Consider the following 23,444-nt stretch of genomic DNA (forward strand, 5'->3'; position numbering starts at 1 on the left):
GAAGAAAAGTTCATATGAACATAGGTCCGCAAATGCGTCATAAGGTTGCTATGGCGATTCAAAGATTTCACCGGGATATAGGTTTTATTTTATATCTCTGGAACCGTTTCAGATAGCCACCTGAATTTTGGCATATGAATTGCCTTTAATAGTAGGAACTTTTCAGTGTTTTTACTAAATTATTATTTTAATCAGGGGCATACCGACAGGGGAGGCCTCGATTTAATTTGTTCGCATTTTTATTAAACGTCATATTTTTGCAGTTTTCTTTAGAAATTCTGATTCCGCGGTATAAATGACATAAAAAAGGTATTCTTGTAGAAAACCTGTCAGGTATTGTTAAATAGTGATAAAAAAGAAACGGTAAATGGAAAACAGATTTATAATTAAAAAAAAAAAGGGAACAATACAGAAACAAATAATACTAGTGACTTATTATTAAACCTGAATGTTACTTCTTTAGTTACAGCAAGTGTTGGAAGTGATGTCCATTCATTTCAATGCAACTGGCTAAACGATTTCTCATTGAACGTTTAACTCGTTGAAAAACACCTTGCATATTCCGTATTTCTTGGCAACAATGAATGACTCTTTGTTCCAGTTGTTGTACACTGTCAACAGGCACTGAATAAACTAAGTGTTTTAAATAACCCCATAGAAAATAGTCTAACGGATTAAGATCCGGCGAACGGGGAGGCCAAGCTACGGGTCCACCTCGTCCAATCCACCGATCTGGATAAGTCTGATTTAGATATTGTCGAACTAATAAACTGAAGTGGGCTGGAGCCCCATCGTGCATAAAAAATGTTTCTAATCTTAATCCATAAGGCAAATCTTCGAGCAAAACTGGTAAAGTGTTTTGTAGAAAATGTAAGTATGCGGGCCCATCTAAACGATGCGGCATAACATATGGTCCTAGTAACCTATTTCCTATAATACCTGCCCAAACATTAATGGAAAACTTATCTTGGAATCGAGCTTCGAAAATCGCGTGAGGATTTTCATCTGACCAAATATGATTGTTATGAAAATTTACCACTCCTTCACGCGTAAATCCTGCCTCGTCTGTAAACAAGACTTTATCGAGGAAATGACGGTCCTGATGGCATTTCATCTGCATCCACTGACAAAACTCCACTCTAGGCAAAAAATCCCGAGGTTTTAGCGCTTGAATTCTTTGCAAATGGTATGGATACAAAAGTTCCTCGTGTAAAATTTCCCATACAACACTTTTGGGAATATTCGTTTGTACTGAAATTCTTCTGGTGCTACTACCTGGATTAGCTTCAATCTGTTGTAGAACAATTTCCTCTGTCTGCGCCGTTCGGGTAGTACGGTTTCGTCCACAATCTCTCTTATTTGGCGTAAAATTACCAGTTTCTCTTAATCTCTGATGTAAACTGCTGAACAGTTTATCAGAAGGAAGCTGGCGATTTGGAAAAGTTTCTTGGTACAACCTCCGAGCTTCCAAAGCACAACCGTTTGCTTTGCCATACATGAAGTGCATGTCGGCCATTTCAGCAAAAGAGTATTCCGGCATTTTTTGAAAGACGAGAACAATGATTTTTTTCAATTACACTGTTATTAACACAATAATAATCGAATAAACTTTATTTTTAAACCTTATGTCAAATTCGTTTACCGTAACTACAGTAATTTGACCTTTTTCCATTTTCAACTTAGCACCGACATAAGCCTACTTTGATGTAGAAATTTTTATTATTGGGCGACCATGCATGCACTATTTTCTTTGGAGAGTATTTTCTCGAAAACGGCTAGCCTGACAGGTTTTCTACAAGAATACCTTTTTTATGTCATTTATACCGCGGAATCAGAATTTCTAAAGAAAACTGCAAAAATATGACGTTTAATAAAAATGTGAACAAATTAAATCGAGGCCTCCCCTGTCGGTACGCCCCTGATTAAAATAATAATTTAGTAAAAACACTGAAAAGTACCTACTATTAAAGGCAATTCATATGCCAAAATTCAGATGGCTATCTGAAACGGTTCCAGAGATATAAAATAAAACCTATATCCCGGTGCAATATTTGAATCGCCATAGAAACCTTATGACGCATTTGCGAACCTATGTTCATATGAACTTTTCTTCATAGTTTAACATGTAGAATCACTCCTAGAATTATTCGAACGGTATTTCCGGACACCCTGTATACTGAACTATGTTTAATATAACTATCTACTATATAAATTTTTTTAAATAAAAATCTAGAGCCAAGTTAGGAATCGTCAGTTTACCCTGATCTCCCCAGATTATATAACTGTTCACATGAAAATAATTGACCTGCTTTACACAAACTGGACCTCTCGCCCGGAGTGCTAGAGCTCCTTCCTCTAGTGCAAACTCTATGCAGATACTAAATCATTCACCAGCCCATTTCTAACCGTATTATTAACGTCATACAGCTTTGCCAGACGCCTGGTAATGAATACATCTCCAATGACGAGAGGTCTACATTTGAATGTTTTAAGGCTACCTAAAAGTTTCAGCGTCATCCAGGAACATACCGGCAAATACCACTGGCTTTGCGGAGGTGATATTGGTGGTAATACACTAAGGAAAACTATGAAAACGCGAATAAAACTTTGGGTGGCTTAAAGGTTCGTATAACTTTATGGTCATTGCGGTGTTTGTTGAAATGTGTATTGATTTTTACAGTCAGGAAATTTCAGTTTGTGTGTTCTTTTGTTACCTATTCATACAAAGTGTAGATTTTTTGTTAATGGTAGAAATAAACTCCTGGTTTAGAAACAGGAAATATTAAATGTTATAACACTAATCATTACTTATTATTACACTGACGTAAATGTCAAAGCAATAACAAATGTTTGACCACCAATGCAATGACTCAGAAGCCAAATTGTTTCATTTTATTCACCAAAGTTGGGGATGATTTTCTGATGTGTAAATAGTTTTGGAAATATTATTGATCGAAAGATTCATTCCGGACATACTAATTTCAGTTAAATAATGCAATCTTCTAAAGAACTATATTTTGGTCTTGTTATTTCAGCATTATCTTTGTAAAAGATTATACGTAAATTATTATTATACGTAAATATAGCGAAGATATAATAGAAGAAAAGAAAAACATATACAGGGTGTCACCAGTTCGGGTTGCCTATCCTGAAATGGATACAAAATTTCAATTGTCAAAAAAATCATTCTTCATAAAAATTTTTGCTTGTCCAGAAACCCTTGGCAAGATACTCATTTGTTCAATTTAATGTACAGGGTGTTCAAAAATTTGGAAAAGGTGAAAACAGTAAAGAGTAAAGTACCTTAAATCTTAACGTTACGTGAAAAAGTAATGGGGAAAAGCTGCTTGGAATTAAATTTTGTTTAAATGTGAAAGCATGGTCTTCTAGTTAATACTCGACATTCTGGGATATTCTAGGACTCTACTTATTTTTTAATACTTTCGGAGAAGCCATTCTATTTAAAAAATATTGCTTTATTGAAAAACAGATACACATGTTTGCACATTAATAATTTATTTTTTATACAAGGGGATCAAAAACCTCAAAAACATTAATCCAACATTTATTTTGAGAACACAGCAGAATCAGTATGTACGCGCCATTACAAAACTATTCTACATGAAGTCCGCCAAGTTCAACACACCTCTCCAATCTTTTTCTAAATGCAGCGTAGGTCGAATATATCATTTCTTCATTTACTTGGGCAACAGCTTGAATTATCCTGCTTTTCAAGAAATCAACATTGTGTTGTACTGGTTCTCTGTACACTCTTTCTTTCAAGAAGCCCCAAAGGAAATAATCAAGCGGCGACAAGTCAGGGGACCTTGCTGGCCAACAAATAGGACCATATTTTCCTATCCACTTCTCTCGAAATTTTCTGTTAAGCCAATTGCGGACTAGAATTGTTGAGTGAGCGGAACATCCGTCTTGTTGGAAATACGGTTTCTATCTATATTCCAAATGTTCTTCTAATTTTGACCAGGAAAACGTGTCTAGCATCTCCAGGTACGTATATTGATTTAAATTTGCTTCAAAAAAGTATGACCCAATTAGTCGGTTGAAAGTAATCGCGCACCAAACATTTACTTTTTTGAACCTTTGACTTCTTGATATAACTGTAAAGGAAGAATTTTCTTGCGACCAAAAACGACAATTTTACGACGATACCACTCCACTGGTAGAATAAGCGGTTTCATCAGAAAAAATTATATTTTCTTGAAAATGTCCATCTACCACAATCCTTTCTCCCATCTCTAAACAGAACTCCAAACGATGTGCATCATCACCAACTTCTAGAGTGTGAATTACTTTTGGTTTGAAAGCCTGAAACTTATATTGTACCAAAATCCTCTGAATATGTGTCTTGCTACCATCGATTTGTTTAGATATCTTCTTTAGTGGCAGTCTCCGGTTTTCTTCTACCGAATTCAAAACTAGTATTGTGGCTGTATCATCGTCATCGTGTCTCTTTTTTGGACTTTTTACGTTTTTAACATCACCAGTTAAATCAAATTTTCGATTTAGTTTTCTCAGATTTTCGCGGGTCACTTTAACATCTGAATATTTTTCATGGAACGATTCAGTTGCTTGGCTATACCGATATTGGTTAGGTAACATTTAACAAGATAAATGCGATGCTGTAAAGTAATCATTATTTGAATAAAATTAAATATCAACACCTAATTTCACAACTAATGTCAAACAATTATTGATAACAATTGCCTTCTACAAATTATTGGTATTTTGATTATTTCCTTTGGGGTTTCTTAATGTTGATTTCTTGAAAAGCGGGATAATTGAAGGATTGCCCAAGTAAATGAAGAAATGATACATTCGACCTACGCTGCATTTAGAAAAAGATTGGAGGTGTGTTGAACTTGGCGGACTTCATGTAGAATAGTTTTGTAATGGCGCGTACATACTGATTCTGCTGTGTTCTCAAAATAAATGTTGGATTAATGTTTTTGAGGTTTTTGATCCCCCTGTATAAAAAAAATATTAATATGCAAACATGTGTATCTGTTTTTCGATAAAGCAGTATATTTTTTAATAGAATGGCTTCTCCGAAAGTATTAAAAAATAAGTAGAGTCCTAGAATATCACAGAATGTCGAGTATTAACTAGAAGGCCATGCTTTCATATTTAAACATAGAATTTAATTCCAAGCAACTTTTCCCCATTACTTTTTCACGTAGCCTTAAGATTAAAGGTACTTTACTCTTTATTGTTTTTACCTTTTCCAGATTTTTGAACACCCTGTACATTAAATTGAACAAATGGCTATCTTGCTAAGGGCTTCTGGACAATTCCCCACGTTGAGCAAGTTTAGGACTCTAAAAATAAACATATCGGCATAGTTTAGGAAACTTTTGTCTCTTGTATTAAAACCCTCCACCTTACTCCCCCTAACCTTCGTAAACTTTCTTGTTTAACCAAGTTTACATGCTGTGGTTGTCGCAAAGTCCACACAAGAGAATTTGATGTTGGAACGTGTTGCGTACACGTATAACTTTAAATGGGCACGAATTTAACTGTTTAACACAATACATCTGTTTAATTAAATTCTACTGTTAACAAAACACAAACAATACAAATTTTGTAAAGAAAAGAATATTATTATTCTTTTAGTACTTTAATTATGTCAAATTAATCATGGCTTAATTCAATTGTTATGTAAATTTGTGTGTGACTTTTGGTTGTGGATTTAAATGAATTGTTAATGCACAGTAATATCACAGACAATATAGCGTATCGCTACAGACTGCTACTTAAATGCTGGAAATTGGCAACCCGAAATGGAAGCAGGGTCTCCTTAGCCGGCTTCCAGCTATAAAATTTAGCGTGGTAACTTTTCTACTTGGTAATAGGCGGCAGTTCCAGCGGTGGCTTTGTTGCCAAATAATAACTGCTAAATAAATGTAATGCTTTCAATTATGTAATTAAAGAGATAAGGAACTTATCTTGTGTTTGGAAATCACATTTGCCTTAAATGCTAAATAAAATAAATCAAGTTAGAATTAAAACTATGAATTTACCTAATTAATTATTTATTTTATATCACCTTGGAATGGGAAAATTCAAAAACTCGAAAGTAATGTTTTTAGATTTGTGCGTCGACTTCGAATATGGTACGATATTAACACCTATGTTTTAAAAAATTGTATTATACAGGTTGTGTATCCTTAGATGGGTACTGCCTCTTATTGTTGATTTCTTTAGATAGGTAAAATATTTATTGACACAAGTGTTGCATATCATGGATGTCATTGGTAGTGCTCATATTTGTGACACAAGGTGTTCAAAAAATTAACACAATGTAAAATTGCTGGAACCTCAAGGAGTAGTTGAATACGAAATTTATTTAAAAAAAACAACAAATCATCAGTCAATACAGAGATAAGATAATGCGTTCGCTACTGCTGTTGCAATTTTTGACTAACTTTTTTGTTTTTCGACATATTGACTTCGGACCGTTTCCATTCAACGCAAAACGAACAATCAGAACCAGAGTAGTGGGGAGATTTTTTTAATTATTTTTCAATTCAACGCACCTTTTCCGAATTATAAGACCTTTTTTATTGCATCACCTCACACACCTCTTCTTTCCGAAATTTATTTTCCACATACTGACTTCGGACCTTTTCCATTCAACGCAGAACTGACTAACAGAACCAGGGGTGTGGGGAGAATTTTTCAATTATTTTTTCGATTTAACGCACCGTTTCCAAGTTATACGGCCTTTTTACTATAACACGACATACCTCTTGTTTTCAAAACTTATTTTCGACATACGGACTTCGGACCTTTTGCATTCAACGCAGAAGGAACATACAGAACCCGGGAGGGAGAGGTTGACATTTTTCAATTATTTTTTCGATTCAACGCACCGTTTCTGAGTTATAAACACTTTTTTATCATGTCACACACCATTGCTCCCGATTTTTTTGTTGACATGCGTGTTTTGACGTTTTTCACTGGTTCACCATGGGAGATTTATTTGTTCACTATGGGAGATTTTTTGATACTTAGAGTCTAAGAAAATACTGTTTTTTTTTCTTTCATATATTGTGACACCCCGCTCTGCGTCACCCACCGAGTGCTCTACTCAGAACCAAGGGGAAATTTGTTTATATTTCCAGCCATTTCCGAGTTACGAGCAAAAAGCGGTTTTTTTTTCTTATACTATGTGACATCATAGATCGATAATGAAGGTTAAAAAGGCCACGCTCCCTCCCTAGGTATCCTGAAATTGCTGGGGAGACTCCTGAAGAAATCAGAGAGAGAGAGAGGATAGCTCTCTGTGAGGACAGATTCACTCTATCTCTATGAGGACAGAGTCACTCTATCTCTAACGCACACTATAACTCAATCTCTCTCGCACACAATCAGCCAAAAACGACAGAAACGAACCTTCTTTTAAAAATACATGGGATTTATCATTAAAAGAATAACCCATTTTAATTTAAAAAATTTAAAAAACTACAATGGGTTATTCTGATGACGAAAAATAAAACATAATTAACTGAATTATTCAAATAACAATAATGTGCAAAAGTTCTTCAGGAATATTGGCAAATTTACTTTGGAGGAAGAATCCCGTCAACAAACACTAAAAAATATTATTAGAAACCTTAGGTGGCCAGAAAACAGCCCCGATCTCATTGTCAGTCCTTTAGACATATTTTCTTTTCCCTNTCCTCTGAATATGTGTCTTGCTACCATCGATTTGTTTAGATATCTTCTTTAGTGGCAGTCTCCGGTTTTCTTCTACCGAATTCAAAACTAGTATTGGGGCTGTATCATCGTCATCGTGTCTCTTTTTTGGACTTTTTACGTTTTTAACATCACCAGTTAAATCAAATTTTCGAATTAGTTTTCTCAGATTTTGGCGGGTTACTTTAACATCTGAATATTTTTCATGAAACGATTCAGTTGCTTGGCTATACCGATATTGGTTAGGTAACATTTAACAAGATAAATGCGATGCTGTAATCATTATTTGAATAAAATTAAATACCAACACCTAATTTCACAACTAATGTCAAACAATTATTGATAACAATTGCCTTCTACAAATTATTGGTATTTTGATTATTTCCTTTGGGGTTTCTTGAAAGAAAGAGTGTACAGAGAACCAGTGCAACACAATGTTGATTTCTTGAAAAGCGGGATAATTGAAGGATTGCCCAAGTAAATGAAGAAATGATACATTCGACCTACGCTGCATTTAGAAAAAGATTGGAGGTGTGTTGAACTTGGCGGACTTCATGTAGAATAGTTTTGTAATGGCGCGTACATACTGATTCTGCTGTGTTCTCAAAATAAATGTTGGATTAATGTTTTTGAGGTTTTTGATCCCCCTGTATAAAAAAAATATTAATATGCAAACATGTGTATCTGTTTTTCGATAAAGCAGTATATTTTTTAATAGAATGGCTTCTCCGAAAGTATTAAAAAATAAGTAGAGTCCTAGAATATCACAGAATGTCGAGTATTAACTAGAAGGCCATGCTTTCATATTTAAACATAGAATTTAATTCCAAGCAACTTTTCCCCATTACTTTTTCACGTAGCCTTAAGATTAAAGGTACTTTACTCTTTATTGTTTTTACCTTTTCCAGATTTTTGAACACCCTGTACATTAAATTGAACAAATGGCTATCTTGCTAAGGGCTTCTGGACAATTCCCCACGTTGAGCAAGTTTAGGACTCTAAAAATAAACATATCGGCATAGTTTAGGAAACTTTTGTCTCTTGTATTAAAACCCTCCACCTTACTCCCCCTAACCTTCGTAAACTTTCTTGTTTAACCAAGTTTACATGCTGTGGTTGTCGCAAAGTCCACACAAGAGAATTTGATGTTGGAACGTGTTGCGTACACGTATAACTTTAAATGGGCACGAATTTAACTGTTTAACACAATACATCTGTTTAATTAAATTCTACTGTTAACAAAACACAAACAATACAAATTTTGTAAAGAAAAGAATATTATTATTCTTTTAGTACTTTAATTATGTCAAATTAATCATGGCTTAATTCAATTGTTATGTAAATTTGTGTGTGACTTTTGGTTGTGGATTTAAATGAATTGTTAATGCACAGTAATATCACAGACAATATAGCGTATCGCTACAGACTGCTACTTAAATGCTGAAAATTGGCAACCCAAAATGGAAGCAGGGTCTCCTTAGCCGGCTTCCAGCTATAAAATTTAGCGTGGTAACTTTTCTACTTGGTAATAGGCGGCAGTTCCAGCGGTGGCTTTGTTGCCAAATAATAACTGCTAAATAAATGTAATGCTTTCAATTATGTAATTAAAGAGATAAGGAACTTATCTTGTGTTTGGAAATCACATTTGCCTTAAATGTTAAATAAAATAAATCAAGTTAGAATTAAAACTATGAATTTACCTAATTAATTATTTATTTTATATCACCTTGGAATGGGAAAATTCAAAAACTCGAAAGTAATGTTTTTAGATTTGTGCGTCGACTTCCAATATGGTACGANTACCTACATTCCGCGACGTACTAATAACCCACCTTGTATATTAAATAAATTTATCGTCATCATCAAATATTAAAAAAATTATATTACAAGCTGTTTAAAATATTATTACGAATTTTGTTTGTTTGGAAATATATTTTCTGCAGTATTTCAATACCAAAAAATGAAAATAGTAGGTAGCTAATTAACGAAATTATGATAATAACTTAATTGTAACACCGCTGCAGAATATCATATGAAACTACATAGATATTCGTTGATTCTTTAAAAACATTTCTATCAATACCTACATCATACATTTAAGTAAATACAGTAACGCAAAAAAACAGATATCGATAAGAAAGTGTACAAATGAAATCTGTAAGTACATCTGGCAACATTACCAAAGTCTTGTTTATATGTTGCTAGGATACGGGTAGGTATGCGGGCCGCTGCATTTGATTCTTCCTAAAATTCTGTTAGTGGTGTACTCTACCGGCAATTCGGAAATTTAAAACTGCCGGCCTATTCCAGTAGCGGTCTGTGGCGATAGCTATTTTGTCTGTGGTAATATAAAACTTAAATATGTATGTATCGCAAATAGAAACTGGGTCATTATACCACACAAATTACATAAGTTTGTATCGTTGGTTGCTGATATTATATGCATCATGTTTTCATGAATGTGCATATAATTGTTCAGGTACATTAACCAAACAAATTTCATTATGTCAGAAAACAATTGAAATTTTCACTGATGCTATAAATTTCACCAAAGCAAATTACATTTTTGCATGGGACACCTGCCATTTGTCTTACAGAAAATGCGCTCGTCGGAAAGCTCTATAAATTCTGTGAGACACAGTACACGCCTCTAAAGTACTTTTCTGTGTTTCAAATATTCCTTGAGGATGTATTTTAACTCCACTTTTTCCTCTGCTTTCCCGAACGCGTTACGACCACTCCATCAGACGTATTTTTAAGCAAATAAGGGAATTACCGAGTGTTATGGAAAAGCAACATCAATAAAATAGTTTTGTCAAATATTCAGTATAGTCTTATGTCGAACTATACAAACTATTACAATGGAATGGAGCAATCTACATAATCGACACCTATCAAAATCATGGATTAATTGTCATTAAAACTTCACTGGGGGAAAGAATAGCAATTTTTCTTGTTCTTTTCGGAAGGTAAATAGATAAACCAAAAATAAAATAACTCCTACAAATGGTTTGATCCAAAACTTTTTTTATCGGTAATTTCGTATATGCCTAGGTAGACCTATTTTATCATTACAACATATACAGTTCGTAACCACCCTGTAATAGCTTTTTTAGAACTCATAAATAAATATTGAGTTAAATTGTAGCCCCATTTGGCAAAGTTGTCTGTATCTGTCTGTTAAATGTAATTGAATTGATCGAATCTTTTATTCCAGAGAACTGAGATGTTTGAGGAACACCATACACATGAACTTGATGTGGTCGTATATGTTGACGTACATCATGTGGATTATAGTTTTGTTGTTGGTGAGTATGAACCACTTTACTTCAAACATAATATTGGCATTACCAAAGACTTCCCCGGGCTGTTTCCAAACTTTGCAATACTCAAATTCATTGCTCTAATTGAACATACATTTACCTCGCCCCTGGGGTTACTGTGAAATTAATAAGGGAGTGTCTAGTATTTTCTCTTAAGCAATGGCAAAGCCGGATTTTGATAAGAAGTTTTACTAGTTGAATTATGAATTTATAGCTTAATTTATATATTTCCTTTTGCAAAAAAACTATAGTAGGATAGTGACTAACTTACTATACTGTAAAGCAATTATTGCCTTCCAAACTCTCCAAAGGGTTTGTTATATCCCCACTATTATTAGTATTGTTATTGCCATTGGTATTGTTATTGTAAGAAAGTTCCGATTGATTTTGTTCCCCCTTGTATCAATACCTGATTGAAGTTTCGGGTTCGGATTAATTTCAGTTTAATTGTGTTTTCAGTTAGCTCTGACCATTATTAGGGCATTAGGACTTGTTATAAAACCTGAGCGCCATACCCGCTGAAATAAATGTCCCAAACAGTTGGCAAATTTACTTTGTCCGGTGAACTGAACAGCTTCCGTTAATTGCTTTCCCTGGTTTGATCATTTCCGGTCAGTTTCTAATTGTTAAACTGATGACCTGCTTCTAGCATGTAAACATCACTCGGGTTATGTCTATAGTTGAGACGAGTTTTATTGTTCGCTCTGTACTTTTTTTTGCGCTTCGTGAATTAAACTGAATGTAAAACTGGATCTAAGGTTTTCATGCTCCAGAAAAATGACGGTTCGTCTATAATAATTTAAATGTTGTTTTTGACCTAAAAACAAGATGTTAAAAAAAGCACATTGTACATTTATTAAGATTATTCCTTTATAGTCCAGGCGGTATCTATTTTAAAAAGGTTATACTTGGGTAAAACGCATATGATCGGAGATTTTTGCTTTAACGGCTTCTAAATAACATCAGAAATGATTTTTCTATGCAAATAATAAAAAACTTAATTGTTATTGCAAAAAAGTATAAAAAAATAGCAAAAAAATTAATTTTTTTCTTGGATTTCTCGTCGACAACTTAGCAACTATTCATTTTAAACAAAAATGGAAAAGGAAAAAAGTTTTGTAATTAAATTTTGATCAAGATAGAGTTAGTTGCAATTCGAAAAAATAATTATTGTTATTGCAAAAATCGGAAAAATCATTTATAAAATTGCAAAATGTGTTAATTTATTTGTCAAATTTTTTCAGACACTTGAATAATGTGCATAGAATCTCCACACTAATTTTCATCCAATTCGGTTCTATAGTTTTTACGTAATACCTAATTGTTTATTTTTTTTAATTAAAAAATTGTCAAAATAAAATTTCTAAAAATCTAAAGCCTTTGAATAATTGAAAATTTCACCACAAAAAGAAGAGCTCTCAAGATTTAAAATGGTTTTTGAAAATTTCAAATCGGACGATTAGGTGAGCCGTGGTGATTGTTTAAACATTTTCGCAATTTTCACGCTTATAAACAATTGCAGTAATTTAATTTAATTTAATGTTTTCTTCAAATTTTTTTGAATATTTAAAATATGGTTCGAAAGTACTCGGAAAGACGAGTATTTAAAAAAATACCTGATGTATAAGGACTGTTTTTTGAACTAATAGGTTTGTCATTCCGAGTACTTTCCAGATCACGGTTAAAATTTAAAATGTCACTGAAAGATATTCAAGACCGCGTGAAATCAATGAAATATCAGTGGTGGGGGGAGCAAACACACAGCTACTCCGAATTCAAAACTGGGACGCTCGGAAGAATTTCACTTATCTCAGCTTCTAATGGACCAATTTCGATGATTTTTTTTAAATCGATGTCTCGCAACTAAAAAAATTCAATTATCATATTTTCAACTACCTTTTATTATTAATTATTGAACTTTTAACATGCCGATAAACAGTTACTAAAAAATGATTTAATTTATTATGTTTATTTATTTACTATGTCACGACCAAAATTTTTGCATGTTGCACCAGGTAATACTAGTAAGTTTGTTTATATATTATAAAATTGTTTAAACAATAATTATTTAAATAAACAACTGAAAATTGGTGTTAATTTTTAGTTGTACGATAAATTTCTAAAAATCTTTAAAAAAATAAATTGTGAATAATTATAATCTTAATTTTTTCGTTTACGTTTAAAATATTTAACTAAAATTTATTTTTTATTTATATAAAAAAATATAAGAATCTTTTGGATACTTCAATAAACAGTACACACTTTTCATGATTTTTCAAATTTTAAACTATTTATTTCAATTTTTATTTACATTTAATCTAATCTAATTCTTTTACTAGTTGGTGATTTTTCACATGCCTCATCAGTATTATCACAATCTATTTCGTCGTCGATTTCCTCGTCCTGCAACTGCAAAATATCATTTTCTAACGACTCTGAAATCTGATTGTCGAGTTCATTTGCACATTCTTGTGACGTCTTCTTCAAAATCGATTTCGAACTCGTCTACTTCCACTGTTTTGAAAGCATTTTTACACATTTGCCCTTGGCAATGGGTGCAATACTCGGAGCATTTTTGAACTCGAGAATTCAAATCGGAGTAGCTGTGTGTTTCCTCCCCCCCTCCACTGATATTTCATTCACATTTTAAATGGGACGTCCGTGATTGCAAATTTTGAAAATTTATATCTGGAAAGTACTCTGAATGACAAACCTATTAATTCAAAAAACAGCCCTTATACCCTTATAGTTTTGTTGTAAATAAGGGTTAACTTTAACGGGCTATAAATCCGAAAATAATAGGCGGATCATCAGGTTTTTTTTTAAATACTCGTCTTTCCGAGTACTTTCAAACCATATTTTAAAATAAAAAAACATTAAATGTTTAAATCACCACGGCTCACCTAACCGTCCGATTCGAATTTTTCAAAAACCATTTTAAAGCTTGAGAGCTCTTCTTTTTGTGGCGAAATTTTCAAGTATTCAAAGGCTTTAGATTTTTAGAAATTTGATTTTAAAAAATTTTATTATTCAAGTGTCTGAAAAAAATTGGCAAATAAACTAGCATTTTTGCAATTTTATAAATGAGTTCTCCGATTTTTGCAATAACAATAATTATTTTTTCGAATTGCAACTAACTCTGTGTTGATCAAAATTTAATTATAAAACTTTTTTCCTTTTCCATTTTTGTCTAAAATGAATAGTAGCTAAGTTGTCGACGAGAAATTCAAGAAAAAAATGAATTTTTTAGCTAGTTTTCTATATTTTTTTTCAATAACAATTTAAGCCCACGTTTTTTTTTTTATTTGCATAGAAATATTATCATTTCTGATGTTATTTAGAAGCCGTTAAAGCAAAAATCTCCGATCATATGCATTTTACCCAACCCGAAACGGATACCGTCTGGACTATTAAGATATCTGTTGTAGCAAGGAAATTAACACACGTTGTCCTATTTAATATTTATTATTTATTTGTATTTTAAGTAAATACACATTTTGAATGAAATATGTATATGAATACTAATTAGACATAATAATGCTACCCACAATAAATCGTTAATTAATTAAAAATTTATTCCCCACGTGCGAATATATTTTGGCAGGTTTGTTTAAATTCAAATTAAATATAAATTAAATAATGTTTTGTGTTAAATTTGATCTACCTTTTGTAACATAAAAAAATTTAATTTCGTGGCATTAAACAGTATCAGAACAAATCCTTCTGTAATACATCGATTAATAATTCCTATCAAGCCTTTATTCCCTTCCAAAGTGGATCCACACGACCAAACCAGCTCATGAATATTCCTTTCCTAATATTAAAATCCCAAAAATCCCGCAACTGCCTCAAATGCTAATGATGTATTCCACTTTTACAGCTAAACGTTGGAGGGAACACCTCTGTGTTGTGTGTGTTCATCGTAACGCTGCTGCACTACTTCCACATCACCACGTTCTTCTGGATGTTCGTCGAGGGTAAGTACTGATGATGAATTTGATAGATCATTTCAATAAGCGTTTCACCTATAGCATAATATAAATACTAAGTAAGCAAGAGGTGCATGTCTGATTCTACTATCGATCGATTGACTTTAGTTGTAGCCAACTAATTGATGAATCATTCTTTAGTTGTATGTCCCTGATACACCCATTCACTTTGTAGTTAGTTTAATAAGATGTGGGCAAAAGTGTAACAATGGCAACATTCACTCCTCAAGAACATTATAACGTATTATTACATACAACGCTGTACAATTGAAAAATTCAAAATGGCGGATCCAATATGGCGGATTAAATTTTAAAAAAGTCGAATAAACTGACAAAAATAGGTGTTTCACACAACACTGATTACGAATTTCATATTGAAATTGAAAAATTTAAAATGTCGGATTCAATATGGCGGACGAAATTTGACAAAGTGGAATAAAATAACGGAGGTGGATATTGGGGTTTTTGACCGCACTGATTATGCGAAAATTCAATTTATTGTAAAGCAGACAAATTACAATTCTTAAAAATTAGTCATTTCATCATGTTATACTGTTGAATATTGTTGAAAGTCACGGGCTTGGAGTTAAAGCTTTCTTTCTTTAATATTATTTGTTACTCAAATTTTAATACGCATAAATGAATATTTGAGTGTTTTGGGTTTGGAACTTAGCAGATCTGATCAGGTCAAACGGACCTCGGATTCGGATTAAGCGACCTCAAAAACGTATACATTGGTTTACTTTGTTGGCAATTGATTCTCTACATTTGACCTTGAATTGACCTTAACGCAGACCTGATCGGATCAAACAGACACCGATTTCGAATTCAGCGACCCCAAAAACATATAGATGCCAGGGTCTTGTCTTTCAAATATTCCATTTTTTCTGTGGTGCTGTGAATTGACAAAATCGCATCGACTATCCATATATATGTCATACTCGAGTTTTCTTTCTCTTTATTTACTTATTGCCCTTTACTATTCTACTTATGTGTATTTTTCCAAACATTATTTTATAATAAGTGCAATACTTTTTTCACTTTTTGTTCGATATTAATGCACACGGAGAGAACAATTTCTTGGTTGTCAACAAAGTTCATTTACAGTAAACAAATGCTAATATTTAACAAATATAGTCTCAAAGGTTTTTCACTTACCTATAATACAGAGTATCCCATTAATTGGACATTAACTAAGGGATGATAGCTGGCATCATACCTACCTATGCGATGGAAAATCCGCATGCCCTCCAAGAACACCATCTTCAACATGAATTTCAGCAAACGTTTGGTGTGACATCCTATGGAATTGTATTGTGGGAACATTTGAACTGCCACCTAGACTTGACGGAGCAATATATCTCAGTTTTTTAAGAGATGATTTACAAATTCTGTTAGATGTACGTTTAACTTTAAGGCGGGTCACTTGGTAAATGCATGATGGTGCTCCAGTACATTATACCCTAGAAGTTGGGAATTACCTAGATGAAGTGTACCATCATATGTGACTTGGTAGAGGTAGTGTACACATGTGGCCAGCACATAGTCCCAATCTCTATCCCCTAGGTGTTTGTTTTCTAAAACGGTCTACTTTTTTGACTTCAGTAAAGTATATCTTTTTTGTATAAAATTGAATGTCATTTGTTTATTTTTATTCGAAAATGCACATACAAGGTGGGCAAAGAAGTTACCAATGTTGCTGTAGGTGGCGTCATCTAGCGGCAATGGTGAAAATGATACCATTTTCATATTACGCATGCTGAGTAATAACATGATACCAAATTTCATCAAAATCCGTTGAACAATTTTCAAGCTGTTCCCCTTTAGCTAATGTCCAATTAATTGGGGAACACTTTGTATATTTCAACTCGAATGTATTCAAAAATTTCTTCCCATATTGGTCCATTGGGATTTAGGCTTTAAATATAAAGTTGTAACATTCTGAATTAAAAGGTAAAAGGTTAGCAGATAAAAATAATTTGACAAGGTGATTCACAAACGGTGACCAAAAATGAAACCTCGTATTCTTTGGTGAATTTTAAAGGGAGTCTTTCGTATAAAGTTTTTATCTACGACACTTAGTTAAAAAGATACAGGATGTTAAACTTAAAAAAAATATTTTTAATTTTTTTTTAAATAATTTAAAAACTAGTACTTACCTTAAGTGAAACAATTTGAAATGGGCACATGTATTTATGTAAACATTGTCCAAAATCTGAGCATTTTCCTAAAATTATCACCAAAAAATTATCGAGCATGCGGTGGCAAGCATTTCTCGGCCAGACTTCCTATTCTGGTCCTGGTTCGATTCCTGGCGTCGGCACTGGTAATGTCGATGGTGTTTACGTTTTTTCAAGGTAGCCCCCTTCCGCACAGTCGTTGGCTTTGGATTTGGGGATTGTCTCATTTCTGTGGTAAAAAAAAATTAGATGTTCTAGTGACGGAGATATAAGGTACTGGTGGCATATTTTTTAAATAAAATAGTACGCCACTGTTTTACGTCTTTCATTCGTCTTTCAATTTTCTACAAATTACTATTCTCTTATGTTTTTCGAAAAAAGCCTGATTTTCGGGTAAAACTTATAAAACGAACTGAAAACATACTTTGATATTCGAATAAAATGCGGTTTAAAATTGCAGCGATAGCAACTTTGGCATTCTGAGCAGTTAGAAGAGAGAATAATTAATGCTTTTCATCAGATTCAAGCAATAATAAATTTCAAACAACTTACATTTTCGTTACTAAAAAGATGTCTAGCCTTTGTTCGTTGAAATGGAGGTATTTTTGAGCATTTGCTCAAATAAAATCATTAAAGTGATGACTAATGTTATTAATTTCTTTATTCAAATAAATAACCGAATGATTAGTGTTTGTCAGGTCATTTAAGTAAGTGTTTAAAATTCAACAGAGAATACAAGGTTTCATTTTTGGTCACCGCTTGTGAATCACCCTGTATATCTGGTAATTTATTTTTAAACTGAATTATTTTTTGTAGAAATAAATATATGTTTACCTTAAATTACGTAATTCGAATATAACAATATTAATTCATCCACATTATTTTTACCATATTCAAATAAATCACCAGGAAATTCTCACCGTCTTGTCATTTGTTTTGAATCACTTTGCAATAGTTTAATGGAAGAAACTTAACAGACATATTTAGTCCATTCCCATTCACACTCTCCGAAAATAAACTATAAACATTTAGGCGATAGCCAGGTAAATTTATAGCTGTCTGAGATGCTGCCGGTTAGGAGAAGCTCTTTTTCAGAGCCACCTTGATATATAAGCCCCTTATACCTAAATGTATGGCGTACTTTTGCTCAAATATTCTACATTCATCAACAGGTATGTGTGTTGGAACGTGAGAGATTCGGTATTACAGTAAATGTTGCAAAATATTTTCGTATACAATCCTGAAAGGGCTACTTTAATTCCAACTTTCTGTTTAGATGAATTCAATAAGTATTTAAATCCAAATATATTTCTGGTAACTTATGTCACAACAAATTATGAATATTTCAAAAGTACAACCTCCAATCTCTCTATACAGGGTGATTCAGAACTTATCCAAAAAAAAATTCTGGATGTATAGGGGACCCTTACAAATACAATTTTGTAAAGAAAAAATCAAAAAGGGCAGTTCGAAAATGATTTAAAAACACACTTCTGCACGACACTGGAAACTGGTCCACTGTAAACCACAATGCGACCGGCATGGCGGTGTGATAAAGACTGACAAAAACTTTCGCAAGGAAAGAAATGTAAATAAAATTTTATCGCACCTATTTTATATCGCAAATTCAATTGCTTTTGCCCTTATTAATTTATAAAATTATTTTGTGTTTTTAAATAATAAAATCATTTGACATACCCGATGTTACAACAATTGTGCAAAATTTTATTCACCAACGTGTAAACACATTTGGGTCCGTTGTACTCAGTTTCTACGAACTAACGCAAATGTTGTCTTGCTTCACCATAACACAAATGCTTCACCATAAATTAAAATGATATCCATCAACTCCGAGTTGCTATGCCTACACGCAAACCATTTTTGACACTAACTACTAAAAACCTTTTGTAAACACCACTATCCCAACCACGATTGCAAAATCCCATTTCAGTATTCGGAGTCGCTGAGGCCACGTGGCGAATGATGCTAGAGACTACAGTTGTCCAGCTATGTAGTGGTTGAATGTACTATAACTTCAATATTTTTTTTCTATAAGGATTTTACAAATTTTTTTTTACAATATTGATTCCATTTCTCATGCTGCATCTATTCCCAAATTTTTTTTGGATAAGTTGTGAATCACCCTGTACCTATAACGTCCTTTGTTCTAATGGACGTTTGACCATATTTAGTGTCTGAAATCCTTATAACCAAGTGTCGATTGTTCTTTCTAAACAGTAAAATGGCGTTTACCCGAATTGAAACAAAACGAATCGATATCAATGGAACAGTAGTGCTGATTTTTTCATTTACCTCCACAAACGAAATATAATAAAAAAGCCTTTCCACTCTTTCCAATACAAAACAGTTGCAATTCCTCTGAATAGTTTTTGAATATGCAGATAAAAACTTGCAACTCAAAGAAAGGGCATTTTTATTTTATTTAAATCATTCATGATTAGGCAAACATTCCCTTCACGCGGTTCCCAAAACGTAAATGTAAATATTTGTAATTTATGTATGTACTCATACACAATCGAAAAAAAACGTCGATCCCAAAACGTTCTCTAGGGGTTCGTCTTACCAGATATCTGTCTAGCAGGGCAAAAACACTAATTGTAACGGCTCAGCATTGCGCTCCAAGGACAGATTATGCAGATGACTTGATCTACGCTCCAGTCGTTGCCCCATGGAGCAGTTGCCGCAAGAAAGGAATTACAAATCTTTTGCTCTCAGTTTGCACGGGGGCGTTATAAAGCTGAATTTAATTTGTCGAACTGCTAGTACGCACCGTTCCAACAGGCGTATTTCCATGACGTAGATTGGCCAGCTTTCTATACTGGCAGAAAGCACATTTCCATTACTTAGATTGGTCATTTCGTGAAGGGTGGCCAATTTTTAGGGGGATTGCATGATACAGGCCAAATAAAGATAGAAGGAAACTAATGTGGGTATCTTATGCTTTTTTGAACTTTGTTTAGTAGCACAAAGAAATCCTGACAGATATCTTAAGAGATACAAGGTTGGTTAAATTAGGGCAAAATTGCGAAATTTGAAGATGCATTATTTTATCGAAGAGAAATTTGACCTATTTTTCTTATTTTGTAGTTTTCTTCGAAAAGCAATCATTTAGGCTTTTGTTTTAATTTTTTTATTCGAAAATAGAAAGAGACAGTCTTTTTAGACTCGGACATTAAGACTTTTTTTGTGATGAATTTAAATTATGTAATCGTGTTAACTGTGACACCTACCAGGACAATATTCGACATTTATTTTCCAATGCGTTTTTCAATTAAGAAAAGCAAGTCAAACTTATTGATTAATTAATTTGAACAGTATAATATCTGGCTTTGCTTCGCATGAACATTGAATTTTTTAATTATCTCAACTCCGACATTGCCAATGAAAATTTAACTGAGCTGTGATAATTTCATTTGTGGCAATAGTTGGATGTTTTGTTTTTATCATCGTAATAACAAAAAGGTGCTGAAATCGGAAATCTGAAATCGTATTAGAAAATTTTTACTGACAATCTGACAACATCGTTTAATTCAACACGCCTTATCTCAAGTTTCATTAATTTATGAGTTTTTTTATCATATAATTTCCGAAAAGTGTACTTACATTTTTTTCCTTTAAAATGAGTATGCATTGAAAGTGCATGAATAAAGCAACACCGAAAAAAGTTTTAAAAGTCTTAATTACCCTTTCAAGGCCATCTTATAACGTAATTTTAAATTTCAGGAAAACTTTGCAGAGAAGTATAAATTAATAAAGGGTAGTTTCGTGATTAAGAACTTCGACGTGGGGGAGGGATATAGATAAGGGCTCGAAAAGGGGTGGTTTTTGCCCGATTGCGTTGGATGCGCAGGATTAGAAATTAAACAGACTTCAAATTCGAATTCAGCACCCTAGCTTCTACATTCTTTCACAACTCCATTAGCTACAAAAGATTATTTTAAAATCTGATCATCTTCAGAAATTTTTCAATAATGATTCCCTAAATTGTGAGGTTTTTTGTAATTGTCGAAGGGATACAATAAACATGCCTTTTTTATGTATGCTTTTAAGTTTAATTTTACGCAACAAAAGTGTTAAGCAATTCAAATTAATTCTAAAAATTTTCCTACATTGTACTACGAAATAACTTCATAAACAAGCTCAATAAAGTCTAATTAGATTGTTACCCAAGAGAAACATTTGTATCAATCACAAAATCGATATTTAAGGAACTGTAAATTAATCGCTATAGCCATGTTTTACTTATAATTGGAATAAATTGGCAACTTATTATAATGGAAATAAATATGTAAATTGTTAATAATAACCGAATTTAATAACTATAATAAATTTACCGATTACTTAACGAAAATAAAGTGCTAGATTCCATCAAATAAAGTAAATTTTCCATTCTACAAAGTGATGTATCAAGTTATCAAACACAGTCAAATGAAGCAAACATTCATTTGGGGTAACTGTTTTTGATATATTACCCACTGAATGAATATGACAGCCTGTAAAATATTAAATTCTAATTTGACCACTCTTTTATGCAACATGCAACCCCATTATTTCATTATATGTATTCACGTTTTTGTGTGGGAATTCGGTTAGTTAAATCCAAGATTACTGTTGAATTAAATTGTTGGATTAAATACGTAATATTTTAATGAATTTAATTATGTGCTTTTAGATAATAAATGCATTCGTTTTTCAAACCTAATGACCATATATGTTTAATATACAATGTGTATCAGCCAAATGGCAATAAATTCAATAATAAATAAATGGGGGCGTGTTCGAAAAAACGCTCGGACAAGTCGATTGGTATTTTTAGTTGCGCAATTTTTTTCAACAAAAGTTCTTATACAGGGTGTGTCATGTAACAGTGGTCAATACCAACTTTCTTATTTTAAATGCAACACCCTGTATATTATTCAATTTTTGGATTCTTCAAAAAATTCTAGACATATTTCATGTACAATGTCCTATACCTATCTTGAACTGTTTCAGAAATATTAAGTGTTTTCAGATTTATTGCAAAAATTAACATTAAAAAAAGAAAATTATTTGATTACAGAAATTCGCTACAACAAACTCAATACTTATTTCCCATTTAGCTCTTGATAATGAAAAAGTAAGCAAAAACCATTTCAGCGATCCATTTTACTGATATGAAATAAAAAAATACTATAAATAGTTTTGTTTACTTTTGTTTAAAACGCCTGGCCTTAGCAACGTGTTATCTGCCTGCATGACAGTAGTTGTCAGTGTTATAGTCGTTTGAATTTCGTTAACTGCATATCAGAAAAATGGTTCATTTAACAGATATTAACAAAATAACAATTCTACAGATGATTGGTTATGGAAATAGCACACGGACACAAATGGAAGTTGCTCGCTTATTTCATGAAAGATTTCCAAATTTGCCGCCTATATCCCAAGGGGCAATTAGTAAAATAGAATAGCAGTTTTGCGAGCTTGGACATGTAAGGCAGATAAAAAAAGTAGCTGCTAATGCAGTAAGTGATGATACCAAATTGGATATTATGCTTGAGTTTGAGGAAAACCCACATACTTCTAGTCGAAAAGCAGCTCCAATGTTCTATGTTAGCTATTCACCGATTATTAAAAGAAAATAAAATTCATCCCTATAAAATGAAACCAACTCAGGAGCTCATGAAAAAGGTTAATATTTGAGCAGGAATTGTTGGAGATCATTTCATAGGTCCCTTTTTTATTGATAGCAATTTGAATGGCGATAATTATTTAGCACTGCTCCAAAATAATGTCGTGTCAACTTTGACAAACTCATATCCTGATTCAGCAAACCCACAAATTCCAGCAAATATGATATGGTTTGAGCACCGCCCTATTACCAAATCAATGTTCGGCAGTTACTCAACCGAATATTTACAAATCTGTGGATAGGGAAGCCAGGATCGATGGAATGGCCAACACGATCACCTGATCTGACACCATAAGACTTCTTCTTATGTGGATATGTCAAAAGCATTGTACACAAAACTAAACCCCTTGACTTCGCTGACTTAAGAAGACGAATAACGCTTGCGATAAGATCGGTCCCGCCTGAGATATTGAATAATGTTAGAAGAAATTTCTATTTAAGATGTTGCCAAGACGTTCGCGACGAACATTTTGAACATCTCCTACATTGACATTAATGTTTTTTTTTGTTTTTTTTACATTATCAATAAATAAACAGTATTAGTTTT

General features: G+C 32.9%; 1 protein-coding gene across 1 annotated transcript in view; it reads left to right on the plus strand.

Annotated features, from left to right (window-relative positions):
* Positions 1–23,444, plus strand: part of LOC108917643 (diuretic hormone receptor-like) — a gene marked incomplete at its 3' end in the record, with an annotated part of 336,010 nt that overhangs the window by 298,725 nt on the left and 13,841 nt on the right. Inside the window, exons 5-6 of the mRNA XM_018724358.1 lie at positions 10,934–11,024; positions 14,920–15,016. Of these exons, the coding sequence (XP_018579874.1) occupies positions 10,934–11,024; positions 14,920–15,016 (188 nt within the window). The remainder of the gene's footprint in view (positions 1–10,933; positions 11,025–14,919; positions 15,017–23,444) is intronic.

This window comes from Anoplophora glabripennis, unplaced genomic scaffold (genome assembly GCF_000390285.2).
Source record: "Anoplophora glabripennis isolate ALB-LARVAE unplaced genomic scaffold, Agla_2.0 scaffold44, whole genome shotgun sequence".
NCBI classification, from domain to species: Eukaryota; Metazoa; Arthropoda; class Insecta; order Coleoptera; family Cerambycidae; genus Anoplophora; species Anoplophora glabripennis.